The sequence below is a fragment of the Phyllopteryx taeniolatus genome, chromosome 13 (genome assembly GCF_024500385.1).
Source record: "Phyllopteryx taeniolatus isolate TA_2022b chromosome 13, UOR_Ptae_1.2, whole genome shotgun sequence".
Lineage (NCBI taxonomy): Eukaryota > Metazoa > Chordata > Actinopteri > Syngnathiformes > Syngnathidae > Phyllopteryx > Phyllopteryx taeniolatus.
In genome coordinates, this window is record NC_084514.1 from 6,825,427 (window position 1) to 6,844,395 (window position 18,969).

At 41.6% G+C, this 18,969-nt stretch overlaps 2 protein-coding genes and 1 long non-coding RNA gene across 3 annotated transcripts; all 3 read left to right on the forward strand.

Moving 5' to 3' along the window:
* The first annotated feature begins 718 nt into the window (after positions 1 to 718).
* LOC133487852 (uncharacterized) lies at positions 719 to 3,490 on the forward strand. The gene is made up of 2 exons (XR_009791474.1): positions 719 to 892; positions 3,001 to 3,490. It is a non-coding gene; the product is annotated as an uncharacterized LOC133487852 (long non-coding RNA).
* Positions 3,491 to 8,659: 5,169 nt separating this feature from the next.
* On the forward strand, positions 8,660 to 13,719 carry LOC133487827 (actin, alpha cardiac muscle 1). Its single transcript, XM_061794998.1, has 7 exons — positions 8,660 to 9,332; positions 9,606 to 9,744; positions 10,070 to 10,394; positions 11,102 to 11,263; positions 11,338 to 11,529; positions 11,957 to 12,138; positions 13,277 to 13,719. Exons 2-7 carry the CDS (start codon positions 9,616 to 9,618, stop codon positions 13,418 to 13,420), a joined length of 1,134 nt encoding a protein of 377 aa, XP_061650982.1. The 5' UTR covers positions 8,660 to 9,332; positions 9,606 to 9,615; the 3' UTR covers positions 13,421 to 13,719.
* Positions 13,720 to 15,938: 2,219 nt separating this feature from the next.
* Positions 15,939 to 18,294, forward strand: LOC133488285 (gap junction delta-2 protein-like). The gene is made up of 2 exons (XM_061795948.1): positions 15,939 to 16,405; positions 16,725 to 18,294. Exons 1-2 carry the CDS (start codon positions 16,335 to 16,337, stop codon positions 17,599 to 17,601), a joined length of 948 nt encoding a protein of 315 aa, XP_061651932.1. The 5' UTR covers positions 15,939 to 16,334; the 3' UTR covers positions 17,602 to 18,294.
* Positions 18,295 to 18,969: the final 675 nt, after the last annotated feature.

Consider the following 18,969-nt stretch of genomic DNA (forward strand, 5'->3'; position numbering starts at 1 on the left):
CCAAGCTTAGGGCTTCAAAGTAGGGTTTTAAGAAAGGGTTAGGGTTTCAAAACAAGATTAAGGCTTTAAAGTGGGGTTTCAAAACAGGGTTAGGGGTTTCCAAACATGGTTAGGGTTTAAAAGTAGGGTTTCAAAACAGGGTTAGGGTTTCAATTTAGGGTTTTGAAACTAGATTAGGGTTTTAAAACAGGGTTAGGGATTCAAATTATGATTTCAAAACAGTGTTACGGTTTCAAACTAGGTTTTGAAAACAGGGTTAAGGTTTCAAAGTTGGGTTTCAAAACAGGGTCAGGGTTTCAAATTTGGGTTTTGAAACAAGATTAAGGTTTCAAAGTAGGGTTTCAAAACAGGGTTAGTGTTTCAAAATGGTTAAAAAAAATAAATGTCACTTTTTGTAAAATAACTCTATTATAGAGTAGCAAGCAGTATTTGGACTTTTACAGTCCATCTTTAAGCTACAAATATTTACCCATCAAATTATTTTCGTTTTAAATGTTTTTGTTTTACCGTTTTCAACAAACTGCATGACAACTTGTTTAACTTTAGCTATAAAACTGCAACTTCATTCCAGCAATACTTTGACATAAATTTTTTTAAATATGACTGCGCCTCTCCCTTCATGATTTTTTAAATGTTGATTTGTATTATTTTAGTTTTTTGTTTTACGGGGGGAAAAAAAGGTCAACCCCATGACTGCAACCGTTGTGTTGTGCAGTCACATGAACAAGAGCATTGTGCAACATCTCACTGCGACTTGGGTCTTCTTCCTCCTGGCACCAACTGAGCACCTCGACGGTGGCCTCGATTACTTCATTCAAGGCGGCGGGACGTGAGCCTCGAGGGAACCCACGACCAGAAGGAGAAGAAGTATCTGCTGCTGCTTCGTCTGAAGGTGAACATGCCTTTTCTTGTCCCGCGACAGGTACTCATCGGGGTCATCGGCACTTTTTTGCAAAGCGCCGGCTTCCTATCGACGCTTGTGTTGTAGAGCGGAGACTAACGGCGTGTTGAAAGCGTGCCGCAGGAAGCGTTGAGGTTCAACTGATCGGCTTGCGAAGCGCACGCAAGGACCATTTGTGTGTGTTGTTTATACCACACGTTGGACAGGAACTTGCGATCAGAAAAAACAGAAGTTGCTTAAAGAAGTCAAATATGCTGAAAATGTCACGGTTAGGGTGAAAGGTTGAGGATGGGTTCGGGTCAGGGGTTAGGTTTAGCTTAGCTTAGTGTTTCCGTTGCTGTTTGGGTCGGGGTGCGTTTGGTTATGCAGGCTTGTATAAAGTACCCGATGCAAGTGATCCGTGAGTAAAATATTTTATATATATATATATATATATTTAACAGAAAATGACTATTCGTAACATTTTGTTAACAAATGTTTCCTTCACTTCATAGGATTTTTTTTTTTTATTGAGTGTATGTGATTTTGGCTAACTACATTGTGTGTACCAAGTGGTTAAATGATAAAAAAAAAAAACATTTTTTTTTAAAGAAATATGACTTGGTTTTCTTGTCAGTAACAAGTTATTTAATAAAACCAGTCATTTTGATTCTATATATTCTGTTTGAATAATCATATTGAACATTTTGCACGTGTCCCTGGAAATGCTGTCCACCCTGTCATGACGGGGTAACTGCCCGTTTAAGAAAAACCTCAGCTGTTTTTTAATGACGTCACAACCAGCATTTTGCCTTTCGTCAATGGAGACTGAAACGGTGGCTAGTTGCAACGTATTATGTGTGTCGTCGGATGTATAGGTATAGTCAAATTAAATCAGCAGAAAATGTCAGGGTTTGTGTGAATTTAGGGTTGTGGTCAGGTTTTGGGTAAGGTTAGGGTCATGGTTAGGTCAGGGTAAGGGTTTTTTTTTGTTGTTTTTTGCCATGGTTTGGCCAAGGGTGAAGATTTTGGGGAGATTTGGTCCAAAAGGCTTCGGATTAGGGTTGGGTTTGTGTATAAATAGAAAATGTCACAGGTAAGGCTGGGATTAGGGTCACGTTTAAGGATTAGGTTAGGGTAAGGGGTTGTGAGGTTAAGGTAGGGCAATGATTCGGTTTGAGTTAGAAGGGATGCAGCTGGGGTTAGTCTTTTTGTAGCAGCTTATGTCAGGTTAGGGTTAGTGAGTCAGCACTATGGCTAGAGTCAGGTTTGGATACGTTTATGGTAGGGTGAGGTGTTAAGTGTTTTGGTCAAAGTGGGTTGAAACAAAAAACTCAAACGTATAGAACTTGTACAATTTCAGAGTCTGTGATTTACAGTCTTGTTTTTGGGGCTGTTCGGGAAATGATGTTGGTGGTTCGGTTTTGGGTACGGTTAACGTTAGGGTTCTGTTGGGGTCAGGATTAGGGTTAGGTACAATCCTACCCTAATATTTTCTTCGTTCAAATTTTGACATAGTACAAAAACAAATGTACTTTACTACTTTGTGTCATGAAGAATTGTATTCTACTGATAATATGTCTGTATTTTTAACAGGACTTAATTTGAGATTTCAGTTAAAAAAAAAAAATAACTTCATTACTGGGGATAAAACATTTATCACTCCTACAATCAGAACTGTTGAAATGCTTGCTTGTTTTGAAATCTTGAGGGCAGTTGCTTTTGACCACATATTTCACAGTTTTATCTCGGTTATAAAATTACAACAACACTGCGCAATGACTTTGCATGGATAATTAGTTTGGGGAGAACTAGCAGTCTTCGACCAATAGTCTGTTTTATCAGTATTGAAATGTGATGTCATCTTATCTGCTGTTCGACCGCCGTTAAAAGCTGAAGTAAACCCAAAAAAAAAACGTCTAAAGCGGGAATGCATTGTATGAGCCTGTACTAGTCAAAACGCAGTACTCTGATTAATATTGCAATTCTTATCAATTATAATAAAAGCGTTGCGATGATTCATATGTTCGAAATGTGTATAAATGTGGAAGTTTCATGATCATGTTGAGGAGTCGCCACGCAAACTTTTTTAGACGCTAATAATATTGTGTTTGTTCCAGAGCACGATGGCAAACTGCAGCTCGTGTTTTTGGTGCATCGTCTGGCTGGCGCTGCTGCTGTTCTTCGGCTGGCCCATCGGGATCACCCTGGGGGGTCTCTACGGCCTCATCAGCCCCCTCACCACCTGCCTGGGCCTGGACCGACTTTCCGACCTGCTGCTGGAGGGCGCCAACCTGGGCCGCACTTGCGCCCTCAACATGAGGCACTGCAAGCCGCTGTGTTGACCTTTTTTTTTTTTTTTTTTTTTCCCCCCCCTTTTCCTTTTACGGCCTCCCCGACGAGATTGCAGTGACAAAAAAAAAAGGTCAATACAATGACTTGCCTTAGCATGTAAGCTAGCACGAGTTTGTCATTCGCTCGGCTTGAAACGAGCTTCGCAGCGTTTAATTGACGATGACGCTGCGCAGAGGAGATAAGAATTGAACAATGGCGACGCTCTGACTTGTAAATGCAAACTTGTAATGCGATTAAACCTGCTTTGAACTCGTGCCTGCGCCTGCTGACTGAATGTTTCTTCGTCATGTTTGTTCACAGAAGGAAGTGGGAAAAGTCCTCAAGTTGACATACACCTATCCGTCTTACTTTATGCGTTCATTTTTGTTATTATTATTCTAACATTTCCCATGTGAATTTAGTTACCTAGGGTTTTGTTTTTTCAATTATTATTTTTTTTTTTTTGGTCAGGGTAGGAGGGTAAAACATAGCAATATTGTTTTCCTCCTTAAATAATAAAATGACATTACTTTTTCTTGATAAACTTTACCTTTTTTTATTTTTCTCACATTAGTTGTCTTTTTAAAATATGACAAAAACATTTAAATAAATAGAACTCTAAAATATGATTCTTCTAGCAACATTCAAATATTTTCTAAAGAAATTACAGCCTTATTTTATTTTGTAAATGTTTAAAAATGTTTACTATGACTCGTGACTTGTCACACTTTGTGAAAACGATATAGCTATATTCTGACTTTTTTTTTTTTTTTAATCAATTTTTACTTTCTCAAAGCACATTTTCTTCATGAATAATGTAATTCCATTTTTTTTTTATGTTCAATTGTGACTTCAAAAACCTACTTGAAAAAAATCTAATATTGATTCAATCTCTTACTTTTACATTTAAAAATACAAATGTATTCAAGTAAACTTCAGGGGGGAAAAAAATGATTGCCTTTATTCATGTAATATACAGTTTTTAACTTTTTAATTTGACTTTTTTGTTGTTTTCTTCATGTAATTTCACTTTTTTCTGACGGTTTTGTAGAAACAAAAAAGGCACACAGCATAGAATAAAAAAATAAAATAAAACAATAATCATGGAATTGCTTGTTATGTGCTACTGTATATTAATCTGATTTCCGCTTAGAATGTGCAGTACTGCCATTTTTAAGCAGAACAACGTGAAGAGACGCCACGCCTGACTTTCCTAAAATCTATTTATTACGTGTAGAAAACCTTTCTGGAGAAACTTACCGCACAAACACACACATTCAAGAAGCTATTCAATCTTTTTGATGACCACCTTGTACAAGTTAACGCTTTAATCAATGGGAGACAACAAACAAACACAAAGTCAGAGAAACCTTGAGATGTTTTGAGTTCCAAAAAGAACATTTTCACTGTTCTTTATTCATTTTGAAGGAAGGGTTTCTATTCATAGAAATAGCAAAGATTTGAAAGCTCATATTGACACTGGGGATTTATGCCTGACTGATTTATTGAACGCCACAAGGAGAAAAACAAAAGTAGCAAACTTTCTCCTTTCGAGTTTCTCTCCAGACTTCAAGTCACCTTACTTTTATTAGATTTCTTTTTCATTTTATTTAATTGAAACTTCATTTTAGTTTCCAGATGGTTTATTTTTTTTTATTTCATTTGGATTTCATTTAATTTTTTCGTGACTATTAATTTTCTCTTATACAGTAGTTGAAGAATACAAATGCAAAAATAAAAATAAAAAAACGTGGTAGCTCGGTTAAAAAGGTGACGCTGTGTTCGTGTTTAGGTTAGGTTTTTGTTGTCGCTTAAAACGTCATCCCCCAAATCACGTTTCGCCAAATTTTCACATTTCTACATGCGGCAATTTGTAATAGAAAAATGGCAGAAGAAGTTACTTACGTTCCCTTTTGACACATGAAGGTAAACACCCCACTCCTTCAAAACACAAGGACAACAAAGTAGTTCAAATAATGTTTTGACATCAAACTGTCTGTTTTTTTTTGCAGATTCCAAACATCCCAAGGACAGACGACGTATGCCAGAAGATAAAAAAAAAAATAATAATAATAAAAAACAGGAGCAGGATACGCCTGAAGGTAAACACACAAGGCATAAATTCTGAACTGAAACTGAACGAGGATCAGTTTCATATGGAACACAATGTCATATTTTAAGAATAGTCATAGTTTGCATGTATTTCCCGTTATGCGAGACGTCTATTTTGGTGGGCCGCCACCATTTGCTCTCTCAATCGGAATTGCCTTGACTATGAACGCCGAAAATTTGAAATCATCAACAACTTTTAGAAAATAGGACTTCACGTGTGACACCAAGGCGGCATTAAAACATTTTTTTTTTTAAATGCTAAATTCGATTTTTTCCGTCTTCATCCTTATTGATCAAACCATATGAAAAAGATGGCATTTTTTTTTGTTCTTTCTATTATTTCCAACAGGGGGAAAATGCATTGTGTTGTTTGCTGTAAGCTTCTATTCATTACATAAGAGGCCATCAAAGCAAAGAGGTCATTGCTGGGGGTCAGCTGACAACAACGTATGATTCACGGCTCGCTGTGTGCCCTTTTTATCCCGTCCTGCTAGCCCACGTCGGGGCGGCGGGAAACATCCGCGGCTCCTCCGCCAGTGGTCCTTTTTTCCGCAACGTCGCCGCCCGTTTAGCGCCGAGCGGCAACGTCACCCCGAGTGCCTCCGTCTTTACCCGGGCGGCAAATAAAAGCAGAATATGGCACATGTCACAACAAGACACATCCTCCTCCCGGCGCTCGCTGTGCTGACGACGCAAAGAATAGACATTGTCAGCATCAGCAAACAACTTTTTTTGTTTTTTTTGGGGGGGTGGGGGGTCCATTCGGAAAACACAGGCACTTGCCTAGAGCCCTGAGATTTGCAGGGCCACCAAATTCATTCAGAAAGAGTTCTTGGATTATTGTTTAGTCTAAATTCACGGGTTTAAAACGCATTAAAAAAATGCTTCATCTATTATGATCGTTTCAACTGCCCCCCACCCTTCTCATGCAATGGACTATTCCGTCTTCTAACTGTGTATAGGTAGACTTGATTCAGGAAAATAAACTCAAATGAACACAGAAATGAACCTGAATTATCCCAGTGGAGTAGAGAAGATGAGAAGGAGAGAGGAAAACTGTTTTTTTTTTTTACCAAAACTAGCAAATGTTCCAACATTTTTCACAGTGACACTGAATGTGCACAACCGGCGACAGCGTTAACCGACTCCCGGTAGCAGTAGCACTGCTGTCAGTGTCCGCTGAGGATGATGCAGTAAGAACAAAATGAAGAGTGGACACTTTTCATCCGAAAGACGTGGTCAGAATGCTACACTAATTGAAATACTGATTCATGTTCTTATCAATTATAATAAAAGCGTTGCGATGATTCATATGTTCGAAAAGAATTCATCTAGCTGAAGAAACAGGAGAATTTTCTCAAATGTACACTTTTGTGTTGATCATAAACATTATTATCTAAAATCTTTGACCGGGTTTACAAATGACTGAATGGGCAATTCATCCGAGCAACAGAAAAGTCACTCAATGATCAAGTTAACTGTCTGAATTTCCACCACGTCTATTTCTTAATCAACCTTCCTGTTGAAATGTAAATGAAGACCTTGGAAGCAATTTCTTTTTTTTCCCCCACTGACATTTCTCACATTGAAAAGAAGGCTAAAAATCCTCATTCGAGCCATTTACCCGGTTTTGTTTTCCAATCGCAAATGGCATGGAAGGGTTTGTTTTGTTTACTAGTGGTGCAATCGGAGCTATCGCCACCCGGAAGTACATGTGGAAAGGTAAATAGAGATGGATGGATTTTACTGGAATGTGCCATGAACTATTGACATTTCTTATATTGCTCAGTTAAGACAACACAAACCACATTTCCCAAGAGGACACGTCACGTTTTCATCAAGACGCTCATCTGCATCTTTTTGCACAATTGTTGTTTGTTGTTGTTTTTTGTTAATGTCTTTATGTCTCCAAAGTGTTCTGTAAATTGACTGTCTGTTGTACTAGAGCGGCTCCAACTACCGGAGACAAATTCCTTGTGTGTTTTGGACATACTTGGCAAATAAAGATGATTCTGATTCTGATTATACTTCTTCAAACGTATGGATTTCGATGCTAACTTGATCTATAGCTGGATAGCCTAATGTACTGTAGCTCAGGAGTTGGCAAAAAAATTAAAAATGTAAATAAAATAAAAAGATCTCTCTTCAATAATCCGACCTACGGAGCATTTACATGATTATAAATAGTGGTTCCATTATTTTCTTTCCTTAAAATGGATTCATTAAAATGGATTTACTTATTATTGATTTATCTCACTAAAAACGTTACATGATAAACAAATATATACAAGTCAAATGTGGCCCTTGAGGTTTTCCCAACACTGCTGTAGCATGTATGGTTTTATTGATGTACGTTTCAGTTTTCATTCTGGGGAGGGGGGGGTCTTCGTGCCCCTCTTTGTGCCTGGAGGCCTCGAAAGAGGTGACAGCTGCAGACGCCAGCTGTTTGATACTCGCTACACTTAACGTAGGTTGCGCTACTGTGTGTCCAGACAGTCAAACTTGATCCTTGCAACCCCAAAAATAAACACAACAAAAGCTGTAAAATAGCAATTAAGTGGCTAAGGACATCGCTAGTAGTTACAAAGAGATGCAAAATGTGTAGGGAATTGTACTAGTTAAGCATTATATTAAGTGAACTGTTGGGAGTTTGGGCACTAAAACAATATTTCACCATTTGGTTGGGGACAAATCACTTATATAATATTAATATTATTTAAATAACAACAATAATTAAAGTACTGTCCCAAAAACATTAGATTCAGCCAAATGTCTTTCACTTTTTAGAAAGATTTGGTGCAACTTTTTCATATACCGTACATCACAATATGGTATATTTAATTCATTACATCAAAACATAAATGTATATTACATGTATAATATAAAGTATTTTAGGCCATAACTTCAAAACAGGTAACATCTGAAACGATGTAAAATTGGTACGTTTAATTCACATACAATGTATGACTTATGAAAAGTCCTGTGCTGAAAATTTCAGAACTATATTTTGGATATACTTTGCTTATATTTTGACATCATTTCGAAGCACTGACAGATTATTTGATTTACGTATGCAAAATTGTAAATTATTAGTAACTTCAACAGTTCTCAATATGTAAAATGTGGAATTATTTTTGAAATTCATAAATGTCAATAATAATAATAAAAAGACTACGATTGGTTTAATCAGCCGGGATTAGCCCTTTTCAAATTGGCATAAACTCGCCGATTTTTTTAGGCTGATTGTCTTTTTTATTATTATTTAAACATTAACACATTACAATAACACAAAGATAATAACATTCCAAGATAAAAATTGAAAACAAAAATTGACCGATTTTCCCTCTGTTGTAAAGTTAAACAAATACTAAAGGACAAAGTACTGTAAAACAGTCAAACATTCTGCCTGTAATTCATATATTTACTGTTGTAAGCATTAAGGCACCAACTCCCAGTTGTTTTAGTCATGATATATTTTTAAATTAATCGGACGATTAATCAGTTATCGGAATTTTACTCTGCCAAATATCGTAATCGGCATCGGCCTAAAAAAAAATCCATATCGGTTCATATCCACCGAAAGGGAAGGAAAAAAATGGTAAACAATGTAAGCATGTTAATTTTTTGCCTTCCTTCCAATGAAGGCAAAAGATGAACACTGTTACATGGTGAACTCATAACGTGTCACACTGTTGACATCACAGAAGGCGGGTCTTCAGCGCTGATTCGTGGGCCTGAGTCAAGATCAAAAGAAGACGCTTGTCTTTGTCCGTCTGTCCTCAGCACTACCAACCCCGCCATCCATACATGGCGCAGACGGACATCCCTGTCCCTGTCATGCCATTCATGGAGCGCAGTTGTCAGCGGCGCGGCTGGCTACTAAATATGGAGGAAGCACAACCCCCCCATCTCAGGTTATAAAATGGCCTGACCTGACACTTCGACACTCCCCTGGTTGATGCTCTCCCAAGGTCCCAAGGTCCCAAAGTCCCAAGGTGCTGATCTGGTGAGTACAGGAACTCGTAGAAGTGAGGATTTATACCAAGAAGATGAACTCGGGACTTGATTTTTCACCCTCTACCGTGTCAATTGTTCAAGTGGAACCATGTCATTTCTTCTTGTTTCATCAATGGTCTGACATTTTGCTGTAGTTTGAAGATTTGCTACTAATATCGTGTAGATGGTAATCCATCCGGAGAGGTCACGTGGAAAGCAAAGTCCTAAATGACAGAATCCTAACCATCCGTTTTTTAATCCCGCTTATCTGTGTGTGCTGCAGAGGCGACGCCATGTGCGACGACGACGAAACGACCGCCCTCGTGTGCGACAACGGGTCCGGTCTGGTGAAGGCCGGGTTCGCCGGGGATGACGCGCCTCGTGCCGTCTTCCCGTCCATTGTTGGCCGCCCTCGTCACCAGGTAAATGATACCGAAGTTTCCACGGTATCATTAAAAAAAAAAAAGATTTTGAGGAATCTTTGTTGAGAATTGATGCAAGGGCCAAGAGAGAACTCACTCAGTTGTGGTTACGATCTGGAATTTTTCAATAGCCTGTTTTGACTAATTAACATTAGACATGATGAAGAATTACTAAAACAACCAATTGAATGATACACAAGACTCCAGAGGCTTAGAGTTAGGCTAGGGTTAGGGGTAATCCCAAACCCTTCAGATTAAAGGGACTATTTTGTCCGGTATAGCCGCCATCTCATAACCGAGTCCCGTCTGCTCCGTTCTCTCTCAGGGCGTCATGGTGGGCATGGGCCAAAAGGACTCCTACGTGGGCGACGAAGCTCAGAGCAAGAGGGGCATCCTGACCCTGAAGTACCCGATCGAGCACGGCATCATCACCAACTGGGACGACATGGAGAAGATCTGGCACCACACCTTCTACAACGAGCTGCGCGTGGCCCCCGAGGAGCACCCAACCCTGCTGACCGAGGCGCCCCTCAACCCCAAGGCCAACCGCGAGAAGATGACCCAGATCATGTTCGAGACCTTCAACGTGCCCGCCATGTACGTGGCCATCCAGGCCGTGCTGTCCCTGTACGCCTCCGGTCGTACCACCGGTACGTTGCCAACACCGAATAGGAAGTGACCAAGCACAAATACTTAGTTCCATTTTCAGGTATCTGGTACTTGAGTATTGATTTTTCTGACATTTGAAAACAGATATCCATACTTTCTAGTCATTGCTTTGTCAAAATAGCCTCACTACATTTTACAATCTCCAACGGATGAAACCATGACGCAACAACAGCTGAGATCTTCATTCATTGATTAAGACCTTAGGGATTTACTGTATGAGGCACAACAGACAGGGACAGTCGTAACATGGACCAGGGAGCATTAATCACCATGATGGACCAAATTCGGAGAAGCAAGACTTTCTGCAGGCTTATTTCAGAGAAATGTTTGATGTTGTCGGGTTACAAGATGGACTGACGTTGTCTTTTGCCAACTGAAAAACGAGCAACTTCTGTTGTTGAAAAATATTGTTTAATCTGAAAGCTAATTTTGAAAAGCTAATTTTGAAATTGTTACGTTGTTTGGGTTTGTTACCTTGTTAGCCCAGAAAAGTGTTACTACAACACAAAAAGTTATCGTTTTGAATTTTTTTTTTTTACGAGAGTACGGGGGTGTGCCCGCGATGAGTGTGCCAAACAAGTGTGCAACAAATGATTGACACCTCGTAAGTCATGCCACTTGCTTGGTCAGCTGTGCTGAATGATTGGGGGCCAGAGCGGGACTAATGAAGCCGTGATTTGATTGTCAGGTATCGTGCTGGACTCCGGCGACGGTGTGACACACAACGTGCCCATATACGAGGGTTACGCTCTCCCCCACGCCATCATGCGTCTGGACTTGGCCGGCCGCGACCTCACTGATTACCTCATGAAGATCCTGACCGAGCGCGGCTACTCCTTTGTCACGACAGGTACGCCTCAATCCAATCCCGAAACTTTTTTCTTTTGTTCCGCTTCACGAACGCTAACATCTTGTCTTCTGCAGCCGAGCGTGAGATCGTGCGTGACATCAAGGAGAAGCTGTGCTACGTGGCGCTGGACTTTGAGAACGAGATGGCCACCGCCGCCTCCTCCTCGTCCCTGGAGAAGAGCTACGAGCTGCCCGACGGTCAGGTCATCACCATCGGCAACGAGCGCTTCCGCTGCCCGGAGACCCTCTTCCAGCCCTCTTTCATCGGTGCGTAGAAAGCCGTCTAGTCCACGTTAAACAAATAAGTGCCTTATCCAAGATATAGTAGATGCCAACTGTACCGTACATGCTTTTCACTGGACATCAGCCATACAGCCTTTCTTGCATAAAGGCAAACTTGATCCCGAAGTGTTTACTGCTGGCTGCGTTTTGCCAACGGCCAACTGGAAGTTGCAGTTCAGACCCCCCCCCCCCCCCCCCCCCCCTCCCTGCGTCTTATTTAAAGCAGCTGCATATTGTTCACATTTGCTGCTGTCAACTGTTGGGGGAAGTTGTCTGCCTTCGCGCCTGTTACTGCAGATGACAGCGGTGTCAGTTCCTTTGTCGAGTTCGGGTCGTGGGGCAGAAACACAGCTGAGCTAACCCCCACCCCTCCCCTCCCCGCCCCACCCCTTGTGTGAGTGCTTTTGCGCAGGCATGGAGTCAGCCGGCATTCACGAGACCACCTACAACAGCATCATGAAGTGCGACATCGACATCAGGAAGGACCTGTACGCCAACAATGTCCTGTCGGGCGGCACCACCATGTACCCCGGTATCGCTGACCGCATGCAGAAGGAGATCACCGCTCTGGCCCCCAGCACCATGAAGATCAAGGTAGCTACGACACACGGCAATTTAGTAGGGAATTGGACGAAAGTTAAACCTCACATTATTTGATAGCTGGACTATTTTCCTGCAAAAATGACTGAGCAAAATTTTTAAGTATGACCTCAAACCAAAACATTCTGCTACAACGCATTCCACAAAGATGGCTAACATGCTGTATGCCAGATGTACGAATGCATTCTAGAATGCAGACACAGACGACAAATATGACTGACTCCTGCGCTAAAAATGCTATAATCAGCCACAAAATGTAAGACAATATCAACAATACATCACAAGCACAAAGAAATCGGCATCTTTGCCTTACATTCCTTTCCAAGCTAGCCAAACCACACTCCACAAAGATGGCTGACGCAAGGCAGTTAAAATGCTATATTTAGCAACCCAATTCTAAATAAACATCACGTCGATAACGGTACTATTTCCGCGCAAGAACGACTGCGCAAAAAGGAATGTGGACAATCCCAAACCCTAGAATGTAGACAGTCAAACACTTCGAATATGGCCGACATCTGTAATAAAAAGGCTATATTCAGCCACATAATGCATGTAAAACAATATCAACCATATATCACAAGGGTCACTGATGGTGTAGTGGTACACTCGCCTGACTTTGGTGTGTGCAGCGTGGGTTCCGTTTCCACTCGGTGACCGTGTGAATGGTTGCCCGTGTCTGTATGTGCCCTGCGACTGACTGGCGACCAGTTCAGGGTGTAGTCCGCCTTTCGCCCCAAGTCAGCTGGGAAAGGCTCCAGCGCCCCGCGACCCTAACCAGGATAAGCGGTGTTGAAAATGGATGGATATCACAAGGGTTAGGAATGTGCATACTCTTTTCCTAACATTCATTTACAAACTAGCCAAACCACATTCCACAAAAATGGCTGACACGCAGTAAAAAAACCTTTTTTTTTTTTTTTTTTGTAATACATGTTGATAAATGGTCAATTTACCACCTACAACTACATATTAGTCTGTTTTCTTACTCAAACATCATAAAGATGGTGGACATGCTGCTCTTTGGGTCATGCTGTAAATACACACTGGGTGAAAAATGTGGGGGGGAAAAATCTGATTAAATTCTCATGACGACGTCGAACTACGGTAACGCTTTTTTGCTTGTGTTCAGATCATCGCCCCCCCTGAGAGGAAGTACTCCGTGTGGATCGGAGGCTCCATCCTGGCCTCTCTGTCCACCTTCCAGCAGATGTGGATCAGCAAGCAGGAGTACGACGAGGCGGGACCCTCCATCGTCCACAGGAAGTGCTTCTAGGCCGGCCCCCTTTCCTTCCACAGCAGCAATTCATTTGCTACCATCCAACCATTTGTTTACAATTTATACATGTATAGCTTTATAAATAAACAAGAACCCGGGACTTTTTTTACAGAATGACTTGGGCAGTTTAAGTCAGAAAAATGAGACTGGCTAATACAAGGTGAGCTGCTCTTAAATTAAAACCGGATTTAATAAAAAAGTGTCATTTGTTCCCGTGATTGACGAGTCAAGGTTATTAAAGATTTGAATTAGAAAAGATTACAGTGAGCGGAGAGGATAAGCCACCTCGCCACCGTTTCATTGAGGGACAACACAGGTGGTCATGTGACCCTAATCCCTTTTGGTACATTGATGGTCAAACCAAACAAAAAAGAATGTTGTCATTCTTACAGGTGTGATAATTAATCAATTAATTGACAACTAATCAGTCATCAAATTGATCAAAAACTATTTTAATAATCGATGAATCATTTAGTGCAATTAATTTAGAATTGTCCTAATCCTCAGATTTAGCCTCTCAACGGGAAATATTCTCTGATTTCTGTAGTCCTCCATGAAAGCAGGCTGCTTATCGTTGTTGAATCAAAATAAGAAACTTTGGAAAAATAATTAATCAACATTTTTCCCCCATTTTCTGACATGTTACGAACCAAACCAGTATCTGAATCGTACTCAACAATAATTGTAAGTTTAATCAATCGGTATTTGCAGCCATATTATGAATAACCAGTAATTGACATGTAGTTGAACCTGAAGCAGCCTCACAAGTGTATATCAAACGGAAAATTATGAATTTATTTTCATAAAATTACAACTCTAATCTCTTAATTTTACTTTCCCCATCCTCTTTGTATCCTTCCATCTATTTTATACAGTACTTTTTATTCGGCTCGTGGGTGAGCTGAAGTCTATTCCAGGTGACATCACTGCTCTGTATTAAATATAAAATACATATTGTTAGCCGAATACCATAATTGCCTAACTCAGTGATGCTCAAAGTGTGGTAGGCGTATCCATAGTTGTATGCTGGCTCCCTCTAGTGGTACACAAAAGAATCACCGCCTAAATACAGTTCAGTTTAAGTAGAGTACATTTGCATTTAATCTGTTTGTTTTTAATGCAGGTGCAATTTATATTTAACTTTTATGTACAATACATTTGAATTGAATCATTAAGTAGCGTTGTTTTACTTGCCTATATTTAGGTGCAGTCTGTTGTTACTTGATTTTTAAGGTGGTACTTGTGTAAACAGTTTAACAACGACTGGCCTAAATCCGTTTATTTTATTTTATTATTATTATTTTTTTCAATAATATTTGATGTCATTTTGTCAGATTCGCAAGATAATTTGGGTTGAAAATGCCCAGGATGCCCGTTCACAAGCTAGTTGGGTTTTTTTTGCCTTGCATTTGATATGGCCGGATTTCTCATAAATACTCGACATGTAAATAAGATTTGCTCTGATTGGTTCACTCATCCCCTAATTTTAAATATGGAAAACAGCTTCGCTCTGATTGGCCGTTGGCGACATCTCGGCTAAGCGCTCATAGAGTTGGATATTTGGCGAGGTTGGTTTTGCGTTCTCATTTGGTCAGCATAACCGGCGCGTGACGTATATCGCTCACGCACATTTTGACAACAATGACTGCAAGCTTCGCTATTTAATCCAATCACATTATACATTAGAAATATTTCATAAGTATTGTTGTAAAACACAACACGTATATGTTTTTATATTCTGTATTGACATGGCTTGGGAGCGGCCGCCCGGCATGTGAAAGCTTATGTTTACGTCAGCCTCCACGAAATGGACCCGAACAATTCTGGTTTCGAAATGCTTAGACATTTTCCCCAAAATAAATTGAAGCAATTTCTTCCTCAACTCGTCTGAGTTAGGCAGGTCATCCAAAATTTTGCACATGACGCAGCCGTGTTGTCACTCAGCCATTTTTCCTGAGATGAGTGTGCGTGTACCAACAGCGAAGTGGGCGGGTACTTGAATATTAATTGGCCAAACTACATTTTGGTGTTCAAAGGCTGTCGCATTCACGACAAACCGCATAGATGTAAAATTTTAATCACGTCACAGACCACATTTAGACCTAATTATGCATAAACCAGTGAAAAAAATTGATTTTGATGGAATGGGACCTTTAGGATTTTGGGGAAAACGCAACAAATTCAACACAAGAAGAGTCAAGTTGCGTCAATTTAACCTTTGTGGATAACTTGGACCTGGGTGAGTAGGAACCTACGCAGGCATAAATTAAAAAAAAAAAAAATGTAATGGAGCACATTGGTATTTGTATTTATATTGTGACAATAAGAAAATGACTTGAGTAATTAAGGAATCAATAAAATGGCCCCTGTTACGGTGCTTGCCCTGTGCATCAATTGCATCCTACATTCAAGTGAAGTGAATTACTCCAAACCAGAAGCGCCGTGCGTGTGTGTGCGTGAGGAGGAGGAGCAGGGAGGAAGAGGAGGAGGTGGGGGCAGTACTTAAAGGCGGATTAACGCCGGCAAAGACATTCAGCACGAGCTCCCATCCATGCGGGCACCTGATGTGAGGACCGTGCGCACACAGGAGGACTTACAAGTCATCCACCACCATCCGACCCCCCAGCCCCACCCCCCACCCCCCACATGACGGGGGTCAACGTGGCGGCGGCGGTGTGGCGGTGGGAGCGCGCACGCAGACAAAGAGACGCTCGGCGCGGCGGGATGCGCTCTGACGCAAGGCTCGGACTCTTTTTCGGGGGGAAGTAAAGCAAGAAAAAAAAAAGGAGAGAGGTTGCTCTTTTTTTTCTTAATCCTTTTTTCCGGGTGTGGGGGGTGAAGGTGTAAGGACTGCTGGACCAGCACCACTACCACCACTTGTGCCCTCTTCTGCTCCTCCGGATGCTCAGAAATGGGGGAATGGACTATACTAGAGAGGCTCCTGGAGGCTGCTGTCCAGCAGCACTCTACTATGATCGGAAGGTAAGGCGAGAAGAAGGAGAAGAGAAACGCAGCAGCCTCCAGGATCGTCTTTAGCATGGTCCACAGTCCCCCAGCTTCTGTCTTGTGAACCCCCCACTCCCCTTCCACAGGAACCTGTCTGTACCCCTTTCCTCGTTTTCTTGTGCGTGTTGTGGTTTGCCCTTTCCATGTTGAATTAGACTAGACGGTAAGGAAGAAAAGCGCTTCAGAACCGGACAGCTCCCGCACGGAAAACACACTCGGCACCCGCCTGTTGTCCCTTTTGAAACGAGTTCACTTGTTTTCACTTGTTTTGTTTTTTTTCTCCTTGTTGAAAAAGGATCCTGCTGACGGTGGTGGTGATCTTCCGCATCCTGATCGTGGCCATCGTCGGGGAGACGGTGTACGATGATGAGCAGACCATGTTCGTGTGCAACACGCTGCAGCCGGGCTGCAACCAGGCGTGCTACGACAAGGCGTTCCCCATCTCGCACATCCGCTACTGGGTCTTCCAGATCATCATGGTGTGCACGCCCAGCCTGTGCTTCATCACCTACTCGGTGCACCAGTCGGCCAAGCAGAAGGAGCGCCGTTACTCCACCGTCTACCTGACGCTGGATAAGGAGCCGGACTCGCTGCTGAAGCGCAGCGGGATCGGCGGCGGGGGCGACGATTCCGCCAAGAAGATCAAGAACACGGTGGTGAATGGCGTGGTGCTGCAGAACACCGACAACTCCACCAAGGAGGCCGAGCCAGACTGCCTGGAGGTGAAGGAGATGCCCAACTCGGCGGCCGCCAGAACTACAAAGTCCAAAATGAGGCGCCAGGAGGGCATCTCGCGTTTCTACATCATCCAGGTGGTGTTCCGCAACGCGCTGGAGATCGGCTTCCTGGTGGGTCAGTACTTCCTGTACGGCTTCAACGTGCCCTCGGTGTACGAGTGCGACCGCTACCCGTGCATCAAGGACGTCGAGTGCTACGTGTCGCGGCCCACGGAGAAGACGGTGTTCCTGGTTTTCATGTTTGCCGTCAGCGGCTTCTGCGTGGTGCTCAACCTGGCCGAGCTCAACCACCTGGGCTGGCGCAAGATCAAGACAGCGGTGCGCGGCGTTCAGGCCCGCCGGAAGTCCATCTACGAGATCCGGAACAAGGACCTGCCGCGGATGAGCGTGCCCAATTTCGGGCGCACGCAATCCAGCGACTCGGCTTATGTCTAAAGAGGAGAGCCCCCCCGCACCCCCTCCCTGCCCCACCATCCCTCCTTACGCGTTCAGAACTTTGGACTATTACGCACGCCTGAATCCGTGTCATGACTTTTCAACAGTGGGCAAGTTCCATTTCCCTTTTCTTCCCATGTGTTTTGGGCTTGGATTACGCCTGTGCTGGCTTGCTTTTTTCTCATTATTATTCCACTGATGCAATTTTTCAGTTTGTACTCCATAAGAGCAACCATGTGTTCACTACTACACACACTGGACAATTCATGAGGTACACCTACCCTTTACAATGATAGACTTTTTAGGGAGGAATTAACAGAAGAATATATTTATTAGTGAGGCTGGCAGCAAGCAAAAACTCTGAAAACCATAATAATGACCACGTCATATATAAAGGCGTTAGATGTACCTATTCCTCATGATGTGACCAATTCCCCTTGAAAATGCACTAAAAGGAGGTAAACACCTGAAAGCTTGATCCAAAAACGGGCTTCTTTGATTTTTTTTTTATTTAAAATTTCCACCTGTAGTTAAGTAGCACCATCAAAAGGACACAAATATAAACATATACATATCGCTCTCTATATATCAACACATACATATGTCAGTATTTTTGTTGCCTGTGTCACACCACTTGACCTTAAAACTTAATAGCCGCTCCATTGCTTTCTTATATCAACCGTCGCTGCAAACGCTAACGTCTGTGACTTTACCTTAACGTTTTTTGTTTGTTTGTTTTTGTAGGACACACCAAAGCGCCCACAGATCTTTATTATTTTTTGCTTCTTTTCTTTATGTGTAATCAAGTGCCATACTTGTATATAGACATGATATAAATGTATACATATATAAATAAATTAAAAACATATATATATATATATATATATATATATATACATATATATATATATATATATATATATATATATATATAAAACATTCACCATCAATGAGAAGCTGATGAGTTCAATGCATTTATTGTGATTTCAATGAATTAAAAAAAATGCATACGAACTGCTCTATTTTAACTGCGAGAAATTAAGAAATGAAGTCTTTAAAAAAAAATCCCCCTATTAATCAAACAGCTCCAAATATGAAAAATAGCACAACTTGAAATTTTGTATCCCCCCCCCCCAAAAAAAAAAAATATAAAAAAAAATAAAACTGCTCTGGTGCTACAATTTTGCTTTGTTTTTCAAAGAAAGGTTTGAAAATGTAACCAAAAAAACATCACAATAAGGAATGACGAGCAAATAAAAAGTGGGATTCATGTACACCGCAAGTGTGCTGACGCTCTTACTGTACGCGTGTGTGCGTGTGTCTGTGTGTGCGTGTGTGCGCGTGCGTGTGTGTGCTGCAGTGACTGTA

Excerpts from the sequence above, each read along its gene's own strand:
- LOC133487827 (XM_061794998.1), top strand. The coding sequence starts at position 9,616 with ATGTGCGACGACGACGAAACGACCGCCCTCGTGTGCGACAACGGGTCC. Across the intron at positions 9,745-10,069 it reads TTGGCCGCCCTCGTCACCAG|GGCGTCATGGTGGGCATGGG; the intron begins GTAAATGATACC and ends GTTCTCTCTCAG. Across the intron at positions 11,530-11,956 it reads CTTCCAGCCCTCTTTCATCG|GCATGGAGTCAGCCGGCATT; the intron begins GTGCGTAGAAAG and ends GCTTTTGCGCAG.
- LOC133488285 (XM_061795948.1), top strand. The coding sequence starts at position 16,335 with ATGGGGGAATGGACTATACTAGAGAGGCTCCTGGAGGCTGCTGTCCAG. Across the intron at positions 16,406-16,724 it reads CACTCTACTATGATCGGAAG|GATCCTGCTGACGGTGGTGG; the intron begins GTAAGGCGAGAA and ends TTGTTGAAAAAG.